We start from the raw sequence: 24,650 nt of genomic DNA, 5'->3' as shown, positions 1-24,650 counted from the left end.
GGCAAACAGGATTAAATAACTTGCCCAATAACCCCGTAATAGTAATTCGGGGGTAGGATTTGAACTACAGTATTCCAGAATCCGTCTATCTACTGCGCCACTAATGAATAAAGCTAGAATTAATGTTACTTGTTGGGAACCTTAGCCCTGATTCGGGGCTAGAGGTTGGTGCCTGAAACTGAAGCCCCACAAAGTGGGCATCTGAAGTTCATAGGAGTTGCAGGAGAGAAGGACAGCGCATGGGACAGGTCCATGCACTGGACCTTGGGCATCCTGGACACGAGTTAATAGTAAAACCTTCTGTCCAGTCTTGTCCAGGGGTACAAGGATGCACAGTGAAACTGCAACCGCAGGCAGAGCAAGCCCGTCGAGACCAGACCGAGCTAACCACATTCCATTGCTCTGACGCGGCGCCCCCCACTCCCACTCCCACTCCCACTCCCACTCCCACTCCCACTCCCACTCCCACTCCCACTCCCACTCCCACTCCCACTCCCACTCCCACTCCCACTCCCACTCCCACTCCCCAGGCGCTCTACGCTTGTCTCGCGTTCCCGGGACTGTAGGGGAAGGGAGGGGCGGGAAAAGGAGGGGGAAGAAGGGAGATAAAAAGTTTCCAAATGGCGCTGAGCTGCGCTGATTGGCGGAGGAAGTCGCGATTCCGGGGCGAGGCCGCCAATAGGAGGTACTGCCCCGGGGCGGAGAGGCGGGGGCCCGGCCGGGCAGAGCCGCGCCGCTCCCGCCCCTCCCGCCGCTCCTGCCGATTCCTCGGCCGCTCCGAGCCCCGGTAAGTCCAGCGGTTGGTGGCGGGCGTGGGAAGGATCCCGGCTCTGACTCTGGGGCGGGGGTGTATGTGTGAAGGGGGCTCGGTCGGGGCTAAGGAAGGACCCGTGAGAGTTGACCGAGCGGCCCCGGGAACAGCCGTGGACCTCCGGCCCCCACCCTCGGCCTCTGCTAGGTTGCCTTCCCGGTGCCCGCCGACTGAAGTTGGTGCTACTTCCCTTTCCTCCCCTCTTAAGTCGCAGCCCTTTCTCCAAGACTTGGGGTTCTGTTCTTCGTACTAAGCACTTCCGCCTCTCTTTTCAAACTACTTGTTCACCGCCACCCCACTCCGTTTCCCTTTCTCCCACCCCGTTCCAACTCTTCATCAAATCTTCTCTCCTGGGTTCTTTGGGAAAATGATCCCCCGTTCTCCCTTTACCCCTTTTGGAACGCATTAATTTATGGGAAGCACGAATTAGCCCCTCCTATCACCTTCCCTTCTAGCTCCATCCCTCTTTCCCTTTCCCCCCTTCCAGCCCCGCATCCCCTATTCCCTTCCCTTCCTCTGGTTTCTGCTGCAGGCAGTTTCAGATTTCCCCAGACTGCATTTTTGGGTGCTGCTGGATACATGGGAAAAAAAAAAAAATTCTCATCCACGGCTTGAGTTTCAGTGACTTTTCCGGGAGTCATGGGAAACCCTTCAGTTTCATATCCTCCTTTTTGGGAGACTGATTATTGGTCTGGGGAGCAACCAGACCTCTTAACCTTTTTTGTGTTTACCTCGGACCCCTTTGATATTCTCTGAGGACTGTAAACTCTTTTTCAGAATGTTTTAAATTTCAAAATAAAATGTAATGACAAAGGAAACCACTTTTAATGAAATAAAGATGCAGTATTCTCGACCCCCCTCCTCATCTTCCGAGATCTGAATGAGATTAAGTAATAGATGCCACCTGAAGATTTTGAGTTTTCTTAGTTGTTTTGTCATGTTTTACACAGAGTTGGGGCTGTCTTTATCTTGAGCCTGTTATTCCTTTTGTGATTTGTTGCTGGATTGGAGCTTATGTCATTTGCACTTGTAGCTGATTTAGTGAATTTTAACGTGTGGGAAAGATGCTTTCAAGAATTCCTGTGTTTCAATATGACCCCTACTTGTTATATTTTGGTTCCTTGATGAATGAGATTTCCATGGTGTGGATCCTGTCTCCCATCTATCCTTATTTATGCAAATGAAAATTCTCTTTATTTTCATTTTCTTGCCCATGGCTTTTCATAAATCTTTTATAAAGCATCCAATCAATGTGCTAGATATCTCCCTCAGATTCTTTTATTATCCAGGGTTGCCATTCTAGCACTCAAACTGTTCAAGTTTCTCATTCTTAATATACGATGAGCCCACCTTCTTCTCTAGTCATAACTATTTTTCCTTCTTGAGAGGATGTCATCATAGCTAATATGTTTACAGCCTACTTAGGCCTATCATAAGTCTTGTTCTTAAGTTCATTAATTGCATTTAGCCTCAGAATACTATAAGTTGCTACAAATTTCATATCTACACATTCATCTGCATTGATAAAACAAAGTGGATGACATTTATCAATGATAGGTATTCAATGATATGCTGTTGGATCCATAACCTTGTTGAAAGTTAATTTTCTCCCTGTCTCAGACATACGTGCATGCATATTTTGGACTGCAAATGGACAATTGAAAACTGCACTCTAGCAAAAAGCCATTCCTTTAATATGGATTTTCTCTGATAATATGTCAGAGTTTTAGAGTACCAAATCACCAAAGAATTACTCCTTAAAGATTAATTTTCAAATAAGAGTCTTTCCATTAGAGGCAGCTAGGTCAGTATTTGAACGCGGCTACCTTACTCCTGGCTGACTACTCTGTCCGTTGAGCTTTTTATTGTTCTAAGCTCCTTCTAAAAATCTTCTCATTTGATCCGCACACTAATCCTGGGGGTGGGGGGGGTGCTATTATGATACCCATTTTACTGTTGAAAAAATCTGGGACAAAGAGGTTAAGTGATTTGCCCAGGGTCACCCAGCTTGTAAGTTTCTATGATTATGTTTGATCAACAGGTCTTCCGGTCTCAAAGCCAGTGCTGTTTCCACTGCTCCACCTAGCTGCCTCTAATGGAAAGACTCTTATTTGAAAGTTAATCTTTAAGTCCTTTACTACTTGTTTTCCTCATCAGGATTTACCTTTTGCATTTTAACATTAGGTAGAAATAAATTTCTTTAACCCAGTACATTCTTCCGGATGGGTCTATCTGCATATGATAGATCTTGTTTGTATTTATGTTTAAAGAACATATACATGAAATCAAAACTGAAGTGAGGCCAGCTTGCTCTGACCTAGTGATTTCATGTCTGCAAATCATCATACATTTTAAAATTATGGGAGTGTGACACTTTGTAACTTCTTTGCCATTTATTCTTTGCCTCTCTATGTTTGTTTTAATCAGAAGCTGTGAGTTTTGGCTCAGGGAGAGAGAATATAGAGGAAAGGGTGACATCAATTTCTGTAGCTTACAACATTTTATATTATTGGAGAACAGCTGTGCTGACTTTCTGTGCTTACAGGATACTTGAAAGTTTGTTTAAAACTTGTTTTTAACGTTATTTTGAAATCAAAGATGTACCCAGAATTTATTTTTAAGCGAAATTTTTTGAGAGGTCTACCTGTATATAATAAGCAAAAATCTTTTTGTATGCAAAAACTGATTTTTGTATGAAGAATACATGATTGCTCATTTTGACATTAAATCCTTTGGTGGAATTAGTTGCAGTTTTATTGCTCTTTGTGTGTTGTGGCAAATATGTAATGAGTTTTGTATATGGTACTTTTTCTCTCTGTAACTATCTAGAATTGTTCAGACATGTGTTCTGAGAAATGACATAATTAATAGCGTCATTTAGTTGGAAAGAAGAGAAGTCTGAAGACTGTAACCTCAAGTAAAACACTTCACTATTCTGGGCCCCAGCCACAGAGTGAGTGAATTTACCTGTTTTCTAGATCCCTTCTAGCCTTAAATGCAGGGTCACATGCAAGTCCCTTTCAGATCTAAGTCTCTGATCCTATCATCCAAAGAAAATGACTCAAAATAATAAAATTCTGGTTGCTTGAAACAGAGATGTTTTCAGCCATTCTAGTACTGGAAGTACTTGGAGGTACTAAAGGTAGTTGAGTTGGAGTCCCCTTGGAATCTGAGGCAATGTTATATTTTTATTTGTGGAAAACAACTCTCTGAATAATAGTCTCACTTTTAATTGTGTGAATGTGAGGAAAAAAATTTTTTTTTTTGCTTTATGTCACCCAGATAATGTTGTATAAGGGATAAATAATACATGCCCGAGGAACAAGTCTTTGAACTTTTTTGAACTTGTTTGCTTTAGGGAACAGAAAAATTTAGATGTCACAATATTCTATGCTGTTTTCATATGGAATCTTAAAGTTATTAAGATAATTATTAGGAGAATTTAATTGTTTGCCTCTTGTCTTTCTCAGAAAGCTCTATGAGGTTTTTCCAAAGGTTTGTTTTTAAGATGAAAATACTTGATTTGTGTTTTACTCTTAACTATATTCATTTTTAAAATTCAGGTTTGAATAGTTCTGTTGATTGATAGTAACTAAACTAAAACATTTAAGTATACTATATGCAAGATACTGTGTTTTGTTATGAAGGCCCATAATTCTACTTACCAAGTCCCAAAGTCTAGACTCTATTTTATGTACATATGGCTGTCATAAGAACTTTATTCCATAATAGGATTTTTGTCTCAGAAACATCCTTGATTTCATCCTTTTTCTAATCTATAAAGTTATGATACACTAGAGAGAAGGGTTTTACTTTAAAATTAAGATATACTTGTTGAGACAGGTGACAGACATCCTCTAACAAGGAAACCCTTTTCTAAAACTCATTTTATCATAATGGTATATTTTTATGTGCCTCATGGCCTTTATCTCCTAGCCTTTTCTTATCTCTCTACTAAAGTTCATGTTTATTTACAGACGTGTGTTAGGCCCAAATGGGGACTTTTTCCATTTATTTTATTCTATTTAGTTCTTTCTCACATAATCATTTTACTGTTAAAATTTTTTTTATTCGTAACTACGAACCTATTCAAATGACTCATGAGAATAATACATACTTTACCACAAACCACTTTTCAGTTAACACTGTGTAGCTTTTAATTATTTTTGATTGTCTAGACACATATATGCATATACAAGTTAGTGCATATGTTTCTAGTTTTTTCTTTGAGTTGTATTGTGGCTAATATCTTTGATGTATTTCTTTGTATTCTTTATAATTGTAATTTTAATGGCAGTGTAGAGTAGTAGTTCATTCTATTCAGGTATATCTAAGCTTATTTTAGTCAGCTTACAAATAATCTTTTCCCAGATAGCTCTTTCTGCTTTTAATAATGAAATTCTTGGAATGTATCCCTAGTATTAGGAGTATGTGGTCAGAAGTTTGTAATTTTTGTTATATGCTTGGTTGCTCTTTAAAAAGATTGCATTAGTTTTCCATACCACTCACTTAAGAGTTGTAAGGCTACTTACTTACTCATAACCTCTAAGCATGTTTTCTCTTTTTTTTTTTCCTGAGACATTTTGATTAATGTAGGATATTAATAAGCCTAGAGTTGATCTACTTTGCATTTTAAAAATTATTTTTGAAGATGATTATTATTACTGAGTTTGAACGTTTTTTCTGTTAATTCTTTATGAATTATGTTTCTCTTTTTATTGTCTATTCATAAGCTTTGAACATGTGATTCATTGGAGATTAGGTGTTATATCAGTTTATTATAAATATACATCTATGTAAATATATTATAGATTGCCAGGATTTTATCTATTTACTGCCAAAATTGGGAAAAATTAATGTTTTAAATTACTTAACTTGCCTATAATTTTCATCATACTTAATTAAATTTTTTAATTAATCAAATAAATCTACCTTGTCTCTATTAATTTATTTCATTTGATCAAGAAATAAGTTATCCCTCTTCTACAATCAAGACAAATTTTTGTGGTTAATCTAATGTATATTTAACTCATTGTTTTGATAACATTGCTGAGGCATAGTATCTAAGAATCTAAGTTTTTTATTTCACCATATTTGTATCCAGTTTTCTCACCTTTGTCAGTGTTTAATATCTTATCAAATACTGGAATCTGTTTTATGATTTATTCTACTTTTTGTCTGCTACTAGATAATATTGATAATTGTTTTATTTTAAAGTTTGTCCTCTTTGCTATGAAAAATTGATCTTTGGACTGGAAAGGATAGAACAAATATAAAAGGATGTTAAAACTAAAGATAAGTAGGAAGATAGCTATCCCCAGTTAGATTAGGTCCAGAAGAAGTACACTCTAGCGTACTGACATGATTGTTAAGCGATCAGTAGTGATCTTCAAAGCATCATGGAGAATGGGAAAGGGAAAATATCTCCCCTTTTAAAAAAAAAAAAAAAAAAAAAAAAAGAAAGTAACCTTTCTTGAAGCTCTACACTAATGAGCTTGTCTTTGATTCCTGGTGAAATTCCAGAATGTATTTAGAGAATGATGATAGAACATGCAGAAGAAGAAGCTGTGATCACAGAGAGATTGCATAGATTCGTCAAGAACAGGTCATACCAGATGAGCTTCCATTTCCTTTTTTGCAGGGTTATTAGGTGAGTAGATCAGTTGAATGATGTAGAAATATCATTTGCTTGTATTTGATGAAGTATATCTAGGGGAAAGAAAGAGTGTCTAGATGGATTTGGAATAGTTTCAGGGACTGAGCCCAAAATGCATTGATTAATAGTTCAATTTTAAAGCGGTGGCTTTGGTATCTGAAGACCTGTGCTTGAATATCAACTGTGCTATATGTCATTCATTACCAGTCCACTGGGACCAGTCACTTTAATTGCTCTGGACCTTAGGGAGAAGGTTAATGACAGTTCAAGGCCTTTCCTGTTCTACATTCTTAGGATTCCATTTGAATTTGGAAGGACATTTTTAGTAGAATGCTTCAGGATTCTGTTTAACATATTTATTGGTGACTTGAATAAAAGCTATAAAAGGCATGTTTATCAAATATGCAAGTGCCACAACTTGCTAAATGACAATCACAATCCAAAAAAGATGTTAAACAGGCTACAATGTTGGGCCTGACCTGTTAAAGTTAAAAATTAACAGGTATCCAAAAATTAGATCTGGAAATTCTATAGACTGAAGCTTAATATGAGTCAGTATGATTTGGCAATCAAAAAATCTAGTATTCAGGATCAGGAAAATGACAGTTCCATTTTAGTTTTGGCTAAATTTTACAGAAACCATTGGTAAGCTTTCGAGCTTCTGGAAGAGGGTAATGAAGATTGTGAAAGGCCTCAAGTTCATGCCATGTATTAGCTCCATTGAAGCAACCAGCGATTGTTAGCCTGGAGAAGTTAGGACTTGGGAGATATGATAACTGTCTTCAAATATTTAACAGGCTAACACAGAAAAAGAGATTAAACTTCTGCTTGACCTTAGAAGACAGAAGTAAGTTCAGTGAGTAGAAGTGACAGTGGCAGATTTAGCTTGACAGAAGAATTTTACTCTTTTGCTTGAGGATGTAGTAGATGCTCCCTCATCAAAGATCTTTAAGTACCATCTTTTCAGGTATTGTATAGGAGGGATTTTTTGTTTTTTAGTTATATTTGTAGGTTTTTTTTTCTTGGCTGTATATGGATTGTACAATTTAGCCTCTGGGTTCCCTTCCAATTCCTAACAAAGAATATTCCCCAGTTGTTCAGTACTTCCTTTGTTTCTATCAGTATTTTGGATTATGTAATATTTTAAATGAGCAATGCGTGTAGGTTTTCTTCTACTAAGAAGTTCTACTAACTTCTACTAAGTTGTAGAAATGATATCATACCATTTACAGTATTACAGGAAGTTTCCTCCATTAATGAAATTATTGAGCCCTCTTTTGGGCACCATAATGTTTGTTTAGTGCCTAATAGGTAGTGATCTGGTCCCCTATAGATCTGATTAACTAGATCCAGTGTAACTGATGGCCTAAGAATAGAACTGATGGTGTGTACAGGGAAGAGGAGATAGGCCTGATAAACATATTTGAGGATTTATTCCTATAATAACTCTCTGCCCCTCCCCTCCAATTAAAAAAAAAAAAAACTAGTTTAAGCATTGAGAATATTTTAATCAACAAAAAGATTATTTTTTTTCTCTTTAGAATTACCAAGGGTTTCTAAATAGTCAGATTTTTTTTAGTCTAATAAATTTGCTTTTTTCCCCCACTTTTAGTATTTTTTCCAATTACATATAAAAATAGTTTTCAGCATTCATTTTTTAAAAATAATTATAACTTTTTATTGACAGAACCCATGCCTGGGTAATTTTTTACAATATTATCCCTTGCACTCACTTCTGTTCCGACTTTTCCCCTCCCTCCCTCCATCCCCTCCCCTAGGTGGCAAGCAGTCCTATACATGTTAAATAGGTTACAGTATATCCTAGATACAATATATGTGTGCAGAACCGAACAGTTCTCTTGTTGCACAGGAAGAATTGGATTCAGAAGGTAAAAATAACCCGGGAAGAAAAACAAAGATGCAAACAGTTTACATTCATTTCCCAGTGTTCTTTCTTTGGGTGTAGCTGCTTCTGTCCGTCATTGATCAATTGAAACTGAGTTAGATCTTCTCTTTGTTGAAGATATCCACTTCCATCAGAATACATCCTCATATAGTATCATTATTGAAGTATATAATGATCTCCTGATTCTGCTCATTTCACTCAGCTTCAGTTCATGTAAGTCTCTCCAAGCCTCTTTGTATTCATCCTGCTGGTCATTTCTTACAGAACGATAATATACCATAACATTCATATACCACAATTTACCCAACCATTCTCCATTGATGGGCATCCATTCATTTTCCGGTTTCTAGCCACTAGAAAAAGGGCTGCCACAAACATTTTGACACATATAAGTCCCTTTCCCTTCTTTAGTATCTTTTTGGGGTATAAGTCCAGTAGTAGCACTGCTGGATCAAAGGGTATGCACAGTTTAATAACTTTGGGGGCATAATTCTAGATTCAGCATTCATTTTTATAAGTTTTCCATTCAAAATTTTTCTCCCTCTTTTTTTCCCCTCTTCCAGGACAGGAAGCCTTTGCTTTTTTTTTTTTCCTCCCCCATCCTTGACATTGGTGACCATGATCTCTTCCCTGAGTACTGAACTTTCTATGACTTCATGATACTTTTCTCTCCTGCTTCTTCTTCAACTTATATGACTACTCCTTAGTCTCTTTTGCTTACTCATTTGTCTGTATTACACCCCATAACTCTGGGTATGTGGGCCTTCTTAGAGAGTATATCTAAGAGAATAAGTCACAGCCCTATTCATCCAGTCCCAGTCTTTCTCTAGAGCTTCAGTCCTTATCATCACCATTTGATTATTCAGCAGTTCAAATTTAATGCCCAGGAGATTTTTTTTTCCCCCTGAGGCAATTGGGATTGATTTGCCCAGGAGTCACACAGCTGGGAAGTCTTAAGTGTCTGAGGTCGTATTTGAATTCAGGTCCTCCTGACTTCAGGACTGATGCTCCATCTAGCTGCTTTTCTCCCTTTCCTCCCCCCCCCCCCCCCCCCCCAGATATTCTGAACTCCATGTGTTCAGAATTGAATTCACTGTCTTTCCTTTTCAATCCTCCCTTTCTTTCAATCTCCAATTTCTAGTGAAGGTACTTCCCATTCTTCCACTGTCTCAGGTTTCTAACCTTAGTATTACTTTGTATTCCTCACTGTCTCTTACTCCAAATATCCAGGTACAAATCTTGCTGTTTCTGCTGCTTCTCTCCATTATACAGCTGCCACTTTCATTGAGGCCCTTTTTTGCCTAGATTATTCTAACAGCCTATGAATTGGGTTTTCTACTTCATCTCTCACCACTTGGGGCTATTTTGTACCCTGCTGCCAAAGTAATTTTCCATAAGCACAAATCTGACTGTCTTCTCAATTCTTGTACCCTTTGGCAGTTTGTGGATTCCTGGTCAGAAGGATATTTTTAAATGCATTAAAAAAAGAAAAGGAAAAAAAAAACACAAATGATTACAAAGAAACCAGTTATATTGAAATGCAGTTCTCAGAATATTTAAAAAACAAGTTCACAGTCTAGGATAAAATATCCTGGCTTTGACCTCATTCCCCCTCCTAAATTCTTCTATTTAGCCAAAATATTCTTCTCTTTATTGCTCACATACAACTCTCTATCTCCTTGCCATAACCATCCCACATGCCTGAAATGTAGCACTTCTACCTTGGAGATACTGTCTTCCTTTACAAAGCTGCTCAGCACAATCTTTTGCATAAAACTTTTCCTGATTCCAATTGCTAGTATCTTTCCAAAATATATTGTATTTAACTCCTTTGTATATATTTGTATTGATTTACTTTATATTTTATGCTGTATATATTTTATTTATATATATATATATATATATATATATATATATATACATATCTCTCTCATTAGAGTATAAACTCTTGGAGAGTAAGGGATTATTACAAAGTAGAAACTTAGAATAAATTTGTCTATTCATTCGTTGATAATTGCTTACTTTTGCCACCCTTAGTGTGAACTGGAATTAGTAAAAGCTAACACAGAAGACTTTAATCTGCCTTGTCCTGCCCAGCCAGCAGCCCTGCTGCTGTCCAGCACTAAACTGGAAGGGTTTAGTGGTTTAAAATCAGTATTAGTATTTTAAAAAACATTTTTTTTAACTTTCACCAAATATGGTCACATGTGAGTAGATAAAGTCTAAGATGAAGATAAGAAACAAATGATTGCATTGAGTAGAGAAATGCCAACAGAAAGTATTATCTTAACAAAATCTAATTTGCTGATCATTAGTAGAAGTAAATGGCCTTAGCCCCCTATATTGAATATGTTAATATTTTATGTGCCCTGAATATCCTGATGGTTGTTGGATTTTATTTTTTTTACTTTGAGCATTATTTCCCTGGCAGTATTTTGTTAAGACTTTTGGACTTCAAATTGTGTTGTGTGTGTAATGTTGTTCAAATCTTTTTTTTAATAGATAGTATGCCTCGAAAGTAATAGATTTTTCTTCATATCCTTACCATGGAGGACTTGGGTAGGAAGACTTTCAGCTCTGAGAAGGAAGAAATTAGCTACTGGAAAGACTTAGCTATACAATATAAGCAACGGTAAGTTATTCAGCTTCCTCATTAAGCCTATGTTATTCACCATTCTAATTTCTCATAGACACTGGAATGGTAGTTAGAGTACTGGACTAGAAGTCAGGAAGACTTGTATTGAAATCCTGCCTCATAGAAGTATTAGGTCTCTGACCCTGGGCAAATCGTCTGATTTTTATCAGGTCCTCAGTGTCCTCATTTGTAAAATGAATGAGATTGGACTTGGGTCTCTGAGGTTTCTTCTAGCTCTACATCTGCCATTCTGTGATTCTTGGACTGCCTACTACATTCAACATCCCATTAGTTCTGAAAATAGAGAAAATTATCTTTCCTTAATATCATGTTTTAAGTGTATATAAGTATAGGGGAAAGAGCCCTAAATTTGGAGCTGTGTCATTGAGCAGTTCCGTAACCTTGCTATAACCCAAGTTCTTAGGGTCTCTTGCCTCAGTTTCCTGATCAAGAAATTAGGAATAATAGCTCTATTCCCTACCTCACATGACTATTTCGATGATCAACTAATAGCAAAGGGTTTTGTAAATCACAAAAAGTTGCATACCAATGTCAACTCTTATGTCTTCTGAAAACCAAATCTTTTTGAAAAAGGGATATTTAGGACTTTACACTTTCTGTGGTAGTCCTCACCTTTGCTTTTTGGTTGTTGTTGTTTTTTAATGGTTCTCATTATTTCATATAAATCCAAAGTAGCCTAATGGTTGGACAGATACTGGTTCTCAAGTCACAGGAGGTGTGATTTGGTTCAGATTTCACCTCCGATGTGATTCTAATCCTGGGAACCCCTAAGAGAAATTTTATGCCATGGATTATTACTTCTATTCACTTAAAAGACGTTTTAGATTTGGTATTTTGTCATCCTTCAGCCTTCAAGTATTGGGGATAAGAAGTTAAAGAAAAGGAAGATTAAAAGATGAATGGTTCTAGATTATGCCACAAAGTTCTGCACCTCCACAGATAAGTTGGTAATTGGGGATTGTTTTTTAGGGCAGAAAATACACAAGAGGAACTGCGTGAATTCCAAGAGGGAAGCCGAGAATATGAAGCTGAGCTGGAGACTCAGTTGCAACAAATTGAAACCAGAAATCGAGATCTTTTGTCAGAAAATAATCGCCTCCGCATGGAACTTGAAACAATTAAGGTAAGAAAGGTCTGATCACAGATCCATTTGGGGACCAATTATGCTTTCAGAGAACTGTTGGTGAAGTAGTCCTTTCTGTCCAAAGCAGAGGTGGGGAGTAGGCTGGAATCCCAAGTTGACAGTTATGGTTAGTGGGTTGTTTTTCCTCTCTTCTTCCCGTCTTCCTTTTCTCCTTTCCTCCTTTCCTCCTTTCCTCCTTTCCTCCTTTTCTCCTTTCCTCCTTTCTTCCTTTCTTCCTTTCCTCCTTTCCTCCTTTCCTCCTTTTCTCTTTTCCTCCTTTCCTCCCTTCTTTCCTTTCTCCTTTCCTCCCTTCCTCCCTCCCACCCTCTCTACCTCCCCTTCCTCTCTTCTTTCCTCTCTCCTCCTTTCCTGCCTCCCTCCCTCTCTCCCTTCTTCCTTCCCTCTCTTCCTCCCTCCTTCCTTCTTCTCTTCCTTTCCTCCTTTCCTTCCTCCCTTTTTATTTTTAATACACATTGCTTTATGAATCATATTGGGAGAGAAAAATCATAGAAAAGGGAAAAAACATGGAAGAGAGAGAGAAAAAAAAGAGAAGTGATGAATATAACATGTGTTTATTTAATCAGTTTAATCTCTGTAGTTTTTTCTGGCTGCAGATGGCATTTTCTGTCCAAAGTCTATTGGGATTGCTTTCAATTACTGTTGGTTTGCTTTTCTTAACTCTCCTTTGTTATAAGGCAAGGTCCTGTTGGACAGGACAAATAAAAAGAAGCATAAATTTAAAATATTAAAAAAGAAAGAAAGAAAGAAAAATAGAACAAAAGTGTTTTGCAAGTAGTGAAGGTAGGGGAGCATTTTAAATGGGCAAAGGCACCCCGAGAAAAATGCTTGGTGGGAGTTGTGGACATAAAGATTCTGATCTTCCTGAAATAGGATGAATGATGGGATAAGTTTAGGAAGGGCTTGGGAACTTTGTATCCTAGGCAGCTAAATCCCTTACTATCTGAAAATTTTCTCCCTATCAGTTATTTTCATCTGAGCTTTTGAACTGTCACTGCACATGCAATTTAATTTTTCACAAAATAAATACATGTTATGGAGAGCAAAATTTTTAGCTTGAAAAAGCTGTATGTTTATAAAAAGTAACATTGAACACTGTTTCTTAGAACATTCCTGCCCTATGGCTAACACACTCTCCTAATTCAGTGTTCTACTGCCTTCCAAAATTACTTTTATTCTGCTTATTTTCTCATTCTTTATTTCTTCCTCTTCAGTTATTTACCTTTCTCTAGACACTATTGTGTCTGTTGGCATAACTTACATTTTACTATTAACACACTTATATTTGAGTTGGGAGCCCTTTCACTTATATTCCTTCTATCTTCTTGAATTCAACAAGCTCTTAGCTCCCCCCAAAAGATATTGTAATTAGATACCCTTTCCAGTCATGGGTGTATCTTCCCCTCTGGGTCAGGAGGGAGGAATAGGCGTGCCTTTGTTCCCTACTCCCACTTTCACATCTTTCTGCTGCTACTGCTGCCATTCTTTTGAGATTCCTAAAAAGTTTTTGTGACCCCAGATATGTAGATACATAAAACAGGTGTACAAATCAAACATTTCCTAATGATACATCCTAATTTCACAACCCTCACATTCAATTACAAGACTCCATATGAGTACATGAACCACAGTTCAGGTAGCTGGGATCTATATCACCTTTTCTAGATCCTGGTTTCAATTAATGACCAACTCCCGTGTCATTCTCCTTCCTTGCTCATGGAGTTTAATACCTGATTCAGCTAGGTGGTGTAAAATATAGATAATAATAGCACATATCTCATAGGATTATTAAAGATCAAGTAATATAATTATGTAAAGTTCTTTACAAACCTGAAAGTGCTACATAAATGCTAGCTATTGTTAGCTGTTATTTTAAAAATCTTTATTTGACCCTAGTATTCTCTCAAGCTTTGAACATAGCTCTCTTCCCTTTTATAAGTAAATATCAAAAAAAGCCATTTATACTTGTTTACTTCTACTTCTCCTCTCACATAATTCACAACCCATTGTGGACTGGCTTTGAGCCATTTGGCTGAAACTGCTTTCTTCAAAGACATCACATCTTATAACAGCTGTATCTAGTCTTCATCTTTCTTGGCTTCTCTGCAGCATTTGACCATGTTGACTATTTCCTCCTTTTCCTATATATTCTGTCTTCCCACTTGCTTTCATGACCCTGATTGCTTGGTTTTCTCCTGCCTTTGTGCTGGCTGCTTCTCATTCTTTCTTGGGGTCATTATCCAAGTACTGGTTCCTAATCATGTCCTTAGGTCTGTTCTCTTTTTCTACACCTTTGGATGATCTCATCAGTTTCTATGGATTAAATGGAGCTCTGAGTAGATAGATAACTCTCAAAGCTGTGCATCTGTCTAATTTGTCCCTTGTGACTTCTTCCCTACCTCTCTAAATGCCTATTGGACATTTCCAGTTGAAGGCACCCAAAAAATGAGATTGTCATTCATTGTCTACCATACTAAATCCACCTATCTTCCAGACTTAATCATTTTTGTTGAGCAGATCACTGTCATTCTAGTAACTAGGGTTTGTGTCCATGGAATCATCCTTGAATCTCCCTCTCCTTTGTCCCTGCATACCAGTTAGGTGACAAATCTTAACAGTTTTATGTTTATTACTTCTGTTGCTTCCATTCTTTTCTCTCTACTCACACAGTTCACATTATCTATCATACTAGTGCAGTGCTTCCTAATTGGGCTTCCTACTTTGTGTTCCCAGCTCCAAGCCACCCTCCATACAGCTGCTGAAAAATCTTCATAATGCACAAATCTGACTGTTTTACACTTCTCAAGCAAGTTTGGTGGCTTTCTGTACCCCAGGGAAAAAAAATGCAAACTCCTAGTTTGCAGATTTAAAGCTGAAAGGGGCCTTAAGTCATGTAGTTCAAACCCCTCAATTTTATTTTTTTACCTCTTACATTTCCTCTATACTTTGGTCTCTGGTGCTCTGTTTTTTGGGCTGTGTTTCCTTGGAGGAAGCCTCTCAGGCCCACTCCATCTTCCTTTAGCTTGTAGTCTCCTCAGATCTTGTAACTTAAGTCATGGAGCTCTCCTAGACACAAATGAAGCAGAGATCAGGCCCTACGGTTTTATAGATGAGAAAAATTAGAGAGAAAGGAGTGACTATTCTAGGTTCCATAGGAAATAAGGGACAGGATTGGGTCTTGAACCCAGGCCTGTCTGACTTGATTTCCTGTGCTCTTTCCATGGTAGCTGGTGTTCATGCTTTTTCTCCTTTTAGTTCCAGCTTTATTTCACATTATTCCCCTTCGTCTACCCTGTGTTTTAAGCAAACTTTTCCCAGTCTAGAACAAACTTCTATTTATTAAAATTCTTAACTTTATTTAAGATTCAATGTATGTGTCAACTCCAATGGGAAACCTTCCCTCTACTTTTTGTGCCCTCTCTCTTCTCATACTTTAACATATGTACTAATCTGTTTACATGCTTTCTCCTTCAGGATGAAGGAAATTCTTGGGGGTAGGAGGTAGGAATCTTTGTCTTTGTAGAAATCCCTAGCACCCAGCACAGTGCTTTGAACTTAAAAAGTGTTTTTTTGTTTTGTTTTGTTTTGTTTTGTTTTTGTTTTTTTGCTGAGGCAATCAGGGTTAAGTGACTTGCTCAGGGTCACACAGCTAGGAAGTGTTAAGTGTCTGAGGTCAGATTTGAACTCAGGTCTTCCTGACTTTAGGGCTGGTGCTCTATCCACTGCACCACCTAGCTGCCCCAGAAGTGTTTTTAATAAATGCTTGTTGCATTAGTTTGAATTTACTGGTTTTCAAGGCAGCTACCTATCTTGCAAATCTCTAATACCTAGCTGTCAGGTTATAAGGAATTTTGAGATCAGAGCAGAGAGAAGTTTGAACCTGATAAGGTAGTTAACAGTGAGCTATTATTTTAGGCTGTTAAGCAGGGGAGTAATATGATTAAAATATGTAGTAATGTGACTAAAAGTTTCATTTTGCGAGGATGAGTCTTATAGTGGTGTAGTAAATGTATGGAAGTCACAAGCACCTGAAGGAAGAGATGGTTGTTGCAGATGTGAGGCAAATTGCTGATACTGAATAAAATTAAGTCTTTAAAGCAAGAAAGATTCAGTTACTGGGACTGATTCTAAATATGTCAGCATTAAAGAGTGTGAATAGTAGAAAATAGAGGGAGAAATAGAAATAGGTGGGACTTTTACAAAACTTTTAATCCCTTTACTTAAAATACTGTTAACAAATATTCATTTGTAAATCACCTCATAGAAACATTCAACTGAGACTGACTTCCTGACAATTGACTTATTCATCACAAGTTGAATATAAACCCTGTAAGGGAAGAAACAGAGAATCCATTGATAGCTACATCAGCTGACAATTTATTACAATTAGCGTAAAATGAAAGCTCAATCTTTGAGCAGCATTCTTTCTTGTCCATGCTTTCAAAAGAGAAAGGGTTTAAATTTGTAAATAAATGGGAAGCATCTTAAGAACCTGTGTTCTTCAAGTACATATTCTGAAAGATTTAGCTCTCTAGGATTATGATGGAACATACTACATGCATTACTCCTTACTTCCCAATTATATGAATAAAGACTTTAGAGAATCTTATGATAAAATAAAATGAGAAAAAAAGATATGCTTTTTTGGGAACTCCATTGTGGGTAGCTTTGTCATTAGGGAGTGACATTAATCTGTGCCTCCTGATTTGGTAATTTACTGAAGTGGAGATTGTTTAATCTGTGTTTTGCTTGGTAGCTAGGAAACTGAGCACCAAAGGAAACAAAAACATTAAGGATGTCAAGTGCCTCTCCTCAGAGTGGGACAATATACATGTTCTTCAGATGTTTTTTCACAATGGCTTTCTCTACAATTCTCTGGCCTGTTCATCATTACATCATTTAAAAAACACTCCTAGAGACTGAGTCATATTAGTTTCTGGAAACAGCTTTGTTTACAGAGCAAAATAAAGAAAAAAAGTTTGTATTTTTAAAATTAAATTGAATTTTTGTCCTTGAACATGAGAAATAGGTACTTTTTCATTTTTAGGATGATTGGAAATTATTTTCCATGATTATGTGGAAATTATTTTAAGGAGAAAAATTAAGAGGGAGATTTTTTTATTTTGTTTGGATAGATATCTTGTGAATTTTTGAAAAGGGAAAAGGGATCTCTAATTTTAATTGAGCTTATCATTAGATCACATGAGACAAAAAAGACCATTGAAGGAAAGGACTCAGGTCTGGGTCTTATTTTTACAAAGATTTCCCCAAAGCATACCAAAAAAGTAAAAGACCTTCCAATTTTTAGTATCTTAGAGTTTGAAGAAAGTTTTTAAATTTTAGAGGAAAATGTCTTCAGGAAATATGCTAGAACAAAGAAATTAGAAAAGATGTTGAGAATGTTTTTTGCTAATGATATATAAAACTAAGACATATTAAAGTACCTAATGAAATAAGAATTATCTTATTGATAGACTGAGAGAGGTTAAAATAACTTTATTTGGATAAGTAACAGCAGTAGTTGCAGGATTGATTTCTACTTTTAACCAAACAGCAAGTGTACCTTTTCAGAAATGTTAAATCATGCATGTGGATTTGTTTTCATTTCTCAGGAAAAGTTTGAAGTGCAACTTTCTGAAGGCTATGTACACATCTCTTCATTAGAAGATGACCTTGCACAGACTAAAGCAATAAAAGATCAATTACAGAAATATATCAGGGAGCTAGAACAAGCAAATGATGACTTGGAGAGAGCAAAACGGTAAGATGGATAAACAGTTTGATTTCACATTTTAATTTTTTTTCTTTTGTAGAAAAAGTGAAATGATTTCTTTTTAACATGAGAATACTTAAGATATGGAAATAATAGTTTAAAGAAAGATTTGCTTAGTTTCTCATTAATTAATTAGCTCAGTTTCTTTAGGCAACTTTGCTAGTATCTTTTGATCTCATGGATTATGTGGTGTGAGCTTATGTGTAATTTTCCTCCCAACATAGAGCTACTATCATGTCTTTGGAAGATTTTGAGCAGCGGTTGAATCAGGCCATTGAAAGAAATGCCTTTCTGGAGAGTGAACTTGATGAGAAAGAGAATCTCCTAGAATCTGTTCAACGATTGAAGGATGAAGCCAGAGGTTAGATGGAGAATTATGTAATTTTGTCATTTTCCCTGATGTCCTCAAGTTCCCCAGACCCTTCCCTGGCCCATTTCACGGCATTAACCAGACACTCGCGTTTGCTGGGAAGTTGAAATTTTGTCTGTTAATGAATGCTTATGGGGCAGACTCAGACTCATTAGACTGCATATTACAGCTTTGGGTTAGGCACCATGCCCTGTTGTCTGTATGAGAGTGAGATATTCTTTCATGGAATCTGATTGTGACCCATATGGTCATATGGATTCTTTGCTAAAATTCTTTTCTCATGTTAGATTCTGTCTCCATGACCTTGACCACAGTGCCAGCATTAGTATCCGTTTCAGGAGGAATGCTTCATTAATGTTGCCTTTACTTCTGAGGTGATTGTATATATTAACTAGGAGCAATTGTTGGGGGGAAGTGGGAGGCGTGGAGTTGTCCTATTTGTGGAGCTCCTGACTGCTAGCTACACTCCTATGGCCTAGTAAGAATTGGAATATTCCAGAATCTTGTCACCTTCAATTTATTGCATGGGGTAAAATCAGATTTCAGAGGGCCAAGGCACCATGTAGTTCGGTCCCTGAATTTTACAGATGTTGGGACTAGGATATCCAAGGTCCCAACAATCTGCCAGAAAGTATTTACTAAGAATTTGTCCCATCAATTTGCTTTTTTATAGTCAATGTTTACATTAAACATATGGTGGCAATTTAGATTGAAAGGATTTTTTTTTTTATCTTGGTCATTGTAAGATTTGCGACAGGAATTAGCAGTGCAGCAGAAGCAAGAGAAACCCAGGACTCCTATGCCCAGTTCTTTGGAAGCAGAGAGGACTGACACTGCTGTGCAGGCTACTATGTCTGTGCCGTCCACACCAGTAGCACATCGAGGATCCAGTGTAAACACACCTGGATCATTCAAGAGAGGTAAAGGGATGGTGAGATAAGTTGTCAGCATTTTTGAAGAGAACAAAGGGTGTGGGAGAAGTAAGATTGATCCCTTAGTTTATTTTTATATATGCATATGTATATTTATGCATGTGTGTATAGCATCATTCCGGTGTCTGAGTTATCAACCTCAGATAATAGAAACTGAATAAAAATTATGGTAGTATTCTGAGTAACACCGCCGAAGCTTGTTTAATCTTGATTAAATATAGGGTGAGCATTTATTTAGTGAAGTGGAATTTAACTCCATTAATTTAGTTCCATTGATAAATTACTGGGCCCCAATTAAGCCACTTAGTTTGACTCATGGATCATTTTTTATATCAATAAATTACAGTGTTATCTACATTCTTAGAATTCTGCAGGGATAACTAACAAAAATTATTATAAAATAATTGTTTTTTAGTATTTAATGTTAACAGGTATTTTTTAATAATATAAATATTGTATTGTTCTAGAATTTGGTAATATGTATTTCTTGGGAAAATGGAAATATTTGCACATATTATTTAAGGACCACAAGAGTTATTCATAGAAAGTCCCTAAAGTGGTAGGACATAGTTGTGACTGATTATAGAAAATGTTATATTATTGTAGTATATTGTAGAATTGGAAGCCATTCATAAGGAAAACGCAAATAAGAATCTGGCAGGATGCTTCCCTGCCATCCCTTGGTCTGGGATGTTGGAGTTGCATAGTCATTCTGAGAGTCTTCCCCTTCTGCACATTCTAAGGCTTGGAGGACAGTTACGGGGGTACTCCTCTCACGCCAGCTGCCAGGATATCTGCACTGAACATCGTGGGAGACTTGCTTCGGAAAGTTGGGGTAAGAAGAGATGGCTTCTTGTTGTTTTGTATGGTTTCTTACAGGTGTTAAATTCAAACAGAATGGTAAGATTCTAGTTGAGATCTGTTTGTTTACTGATAGGGAGGTTGTATGAATTTTATACTTGGCTTTGACTTTTTATGTAGCATAACGTGAAACTTTGATGTATTGTCTATATTTGATTGAATCTGATTTCTTTTGGAAGGTTGAATCATTTAGTATTGAAAAGTATTGTCTTCCCCATTTCATTATAAGGTCCTCAAAGGCAGGGATTATCTTTGTTTTTACTTGTATCTCTAACACTTAGCACAGAACCTGGCACATAATGAGCGCTTAATAAGTAAGATTTTTATTTAACTTTAATAACTGAACGTCTTGAGGAAAGATTAGTAACAAACAGACAGAGCCTGGTTTAATTTCATCTTGAATACATTGTTCCTACCTGACATTCTTACCTGTGCAACCTTAGGGCAAGTCTTTTAATCTGTCTAACTTTTCATTTTTTAAAAATCTCTGAAGTCTTTGATTCTTTCTAGCTCTTGTCTGTGAATCTGTGTATTCCAGAATAGAATTCATTTAGAACTCTGATTTCAAACCTAGACATTCAATCCTTTCCCCAAAGTAGCTGTATGTTTTACTAAAGGATATGTACCTGAATTGTTCTTCTCAATTTGATTTTTAAAAATGTCTAGAGATTTACTTAATCCTGGAATATTGAGAAAGATTTTGAGGCCATATTTATTTCTTTTTGTTTCTCATGCAGTTAGTTTCTTAAAGAGAAAATATTAAAAAGCTAGGGCAGAAAACTTAAAGGTTTGGTATTTACTGCAAGGGAAGCTTTTCTATTTGGGGATTAACATAAACATTTTTCATAATTTAAAAAAATATATGCTTGGCTACAGAATGTGAACAAAGCTTGCCCTATTTTCCATACGAGTCACTACCTACATGTATGACTTCATAAAATTTTGGAACTAATTCCTTTCGTTGTTGCTTTCAGTTTTCTTCTTCAAAGAGCCAAATTTCATTAAAGTTATCTTGTTTTCCATTATGTTGAACAAAGTTAAATTTTCAAAACCTAATATCTATGCCAGGTTCTAAGGCTGTTTTGATGCTGCTTTGCTTTTTACAACACCTGTTTTCATGGGGCAAAGCTAGTGTTTGTTTGAAATGTAGTCTGTCTTTTCACTTGTGCTCGTGTTTAAAGTCCTCAACAAGAGCCTCAGGAGTTCCTTTACTAATTTAGTTGTGCAGCATGTTTCCTTAGAACTGAACAAAAGCGTATTGTAGAAACCACTTAATTTTTTTAAAGCAGTTTTCTGGAATTAATCTGATTATAGTTCTTGCCTCTGAATCAAAGATGTAAACATTTCTTTTCAGGCACTGGAGTCCAAACTTGCATCTTGTCGAAACTTTGTATATGATCAGTCCCCGAACAGAGCAAGCGTGGCATCCTCGGGGCGAGGCATCAAGACCAGAGATGGCAGTGACAAACGGCCGAGCAGCACCAATGTGCCTTTGGGAGAGAAGGGGTTAGTATTGGTTGCTGTGATTCCCTCTTGCAGAGATAAGAGAAAAAACTATTGGTTCCCTTAAAGTAAAAGATCTGCTTCCTTGGTAATGCCCAACAATGGTCATATGTATTCCTAGTAATCCTACATACACATATACACTTGTTCCTCTCTCCCTCTCCCCTGCTTTCCTTTTCTCCCTCTCCCTTTATCTCCTTTCTTAAAAATTGAGAGAACCCTGGCAGTATTGCATACTCTCTTGAGAATTTTATTGAATATTTGGTAGGGATAAATAGCTAAGGAAATGCTAATTTCATTTTAATATATCATAAGGTTTGGTTTGTAGCAACATTATGAGAATTCTGCAGTCAAACTCATGTCAACTAAATCATTTGTTCAGTAATCTGTTTCTTGGAAGAATATTTTATTTTTTCCATAACCTCCAGGACATTGACATTAAAATTCTGGTCAGATAAGATTATCAGAGTTAGTCACTTGGACCTGGAAATAATTAGTTGTCCTAATCGACTTTATTTGTGTGTTTATGTTGTACTGTTTTTGTTTTGTTTTTAATAAAGGTTATCAGAAGCATCTTCCGGATGCCTGGAATTTATTTAGAAGTATGCCCATCATCTTTTCAAACTAAGAGCCAAGTTTCTAGGTGACTCTCTGTCAGACAAAAGTTAACCAGGAATTTTTCAGGTCATGTCACTGATGTGAGAGTGATTACGGATTTCTTCTGAACTGTTAGAAATCACTATTTTAAAAAAAGAGTTTTTGGAAATTGAACATCTCATTAATCCTAATCCACTAAAAACTAATCAGAGGCAAGTATAATCTCATCTATAGAGGAGGAAATTGATGCACAACTAGTAACATTCAGATTCTGATTCTTATTATTTTGTATATCCTGATGTAATCAAATTACTACCTAATGTATTAATAGCTTAATTTTCATTCTGTCTTAAGGTTAGGAAAACGACTGGAATTTGGAAAACTTCCTTCAAGTATTCCATCACCATCACTGCCATCACCACAGGGTGTAGTCAAGATGCTACTTTGAGAATCATGGGCATTGAAGACTGGTATTCTAGTTTTGTTATCATCTTTTAGTTTGAATAAAATAACAAACAGGTATAGTAATCAACTCCATGTGTGGTGGACCAAGTATGTAAGTTGGAGAACTAGCCTGCAGGCAGCAGTTTTCTTACCAAATTTAGTTTAGTTGCCACTATCTACAGTGGGCAGACTGAACATTTTCTGTTACTTGTTTATTACTGTTTATTGTGGAAGTGGCTATAACTTGTTACCAAATACTTCGCCAACTCAAATGTCATAACTGACTTTGCAGCTGGGAGATGTTTTACTAGGCATTGATTCCCCATGTTTGTGCCTGCCCATCCTGCTGGCCTGCCTCTATTCTTCAAAAGACCCTTATCACTTAAAATACACTTAAAATACAAAATGGATAGTGATCCATTTTGTCCAGTATGAAATTACTAGTGCTGTATATGCTTATTAAGGGATAGTTTAAATTATTTCTAGGAATGAAAGGTAGTATTTCTGTAGAATATTTCTTTTAAAAAGGAATGGTACAAGGTTACCCCTTGTGATCTAGCCAGAGCCTTTTAACCTTTTACTAAGTTATTTAGGTATTTTATCTTAAGACTTTTAATCCAGTTTCAAGCTAAATTTCATTTTGACAAAAGTCAGTAAAAGTTGGTTACTTTAGGGGTAGTTAGATGGTGCAGTGGATAGAGCACCAGCCCCGAAGTCAGGAAGGCCTGGGTTCAAATGTGATCTCAGACACTTAAAAACACTTCCTAGCTGTGTGACCCTGGGCAAGTCACTTATCCCCAATTGCCTCAGCAAAAAAGAAAAAAACTTGCAGGAAAAAAAAAGTTGATTACTTTATAAGTAAATTGTAACAATTGACTATCTGAATCTATTTGTAGATGTTGATTTTATTTTCAGATTAGGCAAATTGAGGCAGGTTGCCCTCTGTAAGGTAATCTGTATAAAACAGGTTTCATTCAAAGGTAGATTTGAATTATGTGAGACCTCCTTTAAAGGGGCCCACAATGGAACTTTCCTTTCTTTTGAGGAAAGACTGTGACCTAAAGATTGCTTAATACATAGAGGAATTCATGCTACTTGCAGGGATTCATCAGTGCTTGTTTGTAACAGCTATTATGTATCTTCAGACTAGAGTGGGGAACTGCACTAACTTCAAGGACATATTCTCATCTTGATGAATTAAAAGCTTTTGCTGACAATTTTCCACTGAGATACTTTTTGGGAAGATAGCAAAAACTTTTGAGTTGGGAGTATAGCTTTAATTGCTACTGAAATTATTAAGTGGAAATATCACTACTGTTGATGTTTATTAATCTAAGAAATATTCTTAACCTGTATCAGAAAAAAATGCTATATTTTTCTAAAAAAAAAAAAAACAAAACCTTTTTTTTTTTTTGGTCAGGGTGATGCTTCAAGTTTGTTTTAAACCAAGCAATAATTCCAAAATAGTTATTTAATGTCATGATAAACAAGTCCATGTAATGTTTAATGTTTCCATTTGGTTCTGCAAAAAAGTCCTGGGTAAAATGACTTTTACAGGGAGGTAGTTAATTTTCACCAAAAAAATGTTATAAATGGGCAGTCAGCCAAATGATGTTGACAGTGGAGTTTATTGATATGTCAGGGTTTGGTTATAATTTATTAAGGATTAACTATTGTGAAATGATATTAAGGCAATATTATATGGGGTATGTTTTTATTTGTACTTTGTCATGTGGTCTAAAGCCTTGTGTTGTTTTTTTTTTAATCAATTAAATGGATATGAATTGAATTATCTTTGAAAATAAATTATTTCCACACAGGTAGTTTTTTTAGAAACATTATTTCAGGTGAAGGTAGTGATAAAGTAGTGCTAATGTTCTGTCAATTTTGATGAGTACTTGTTACTTCTTGTAATGGAAATTAGCAGTCTTTTACTCCTCTTGCACCTACCTTATCTGAGTCTCAGTGTACAGAATAAAGGTTGTTCTTAATGATACATA

General features: G+C 36.5%; 1 protein-coding gene across 2 annotated transcripts; it reads left to right on the top strand.

Annotated features, from left to right (window-relative positions):
• Positions 1-679: 679 nt before the first annotated feature.
• NDE1 (nudE neurodevelopment protein 1) lies at positions 680-24,646 on the top strand. Of its 2 annotated transcripts, none has more exons than XM_051962734.1 (9): positions 680-787; positions 10,876-11,005; positions 11,999-12,152; positions 17,783-17,931; positions 18,168-18,304; positions 19,060-19,233; positions 19,989-20,080; positions 21,461-21,612; positions 22,170-22,417. In XM_051962734.1, the coding sequence occupies exons 2-9, from the start codon at positions 10,920-10,922 to the stop codon at positions 22,207-22,209; spliced, it is 984 nt and encodes a 327-aa protein (XP_051818694.1). In that variant the 5' UTR covers positions 680-787; positions 10,876-10,919; the 3' UTR covers positions 22,210-22,417. The 2 variants fall into 2 exon arrangements, with proteins under 2 accessions (XP_051818694.1, XP_051818687.1); XM_051962727.1 differs by lacking the exon at positions 22,170-22,417 and adding an exon at positions 22,561-24,646 and having other exon boundaries at positions 681-787.
• Positions 24,647-24,650: the final 4 nt, after the last annotated feature.

This window comes from Antechinus flavipes, chromosome 1 (assembly GCF_016432865.1).
Source record: "Antechinus flavipes isolate AdamAnt ecotype Samford, QLD, Australia chromosome 1, AdamAnt_v2, whole genome shotgun sequence".
NCBI classification, from domain to species: domain Eukaryota; kingdom Metazoa; phylum Chordata; class Mammalia; order Dasyuromorphia; family Dasyuridae; genus Antechinus; species Antechinus flavipes.
The sequence above is the reverse complement of the archived record's forward strand: the minus strand, read 5'-3'. Positions and strand labels throughout refer to the sequence as shown.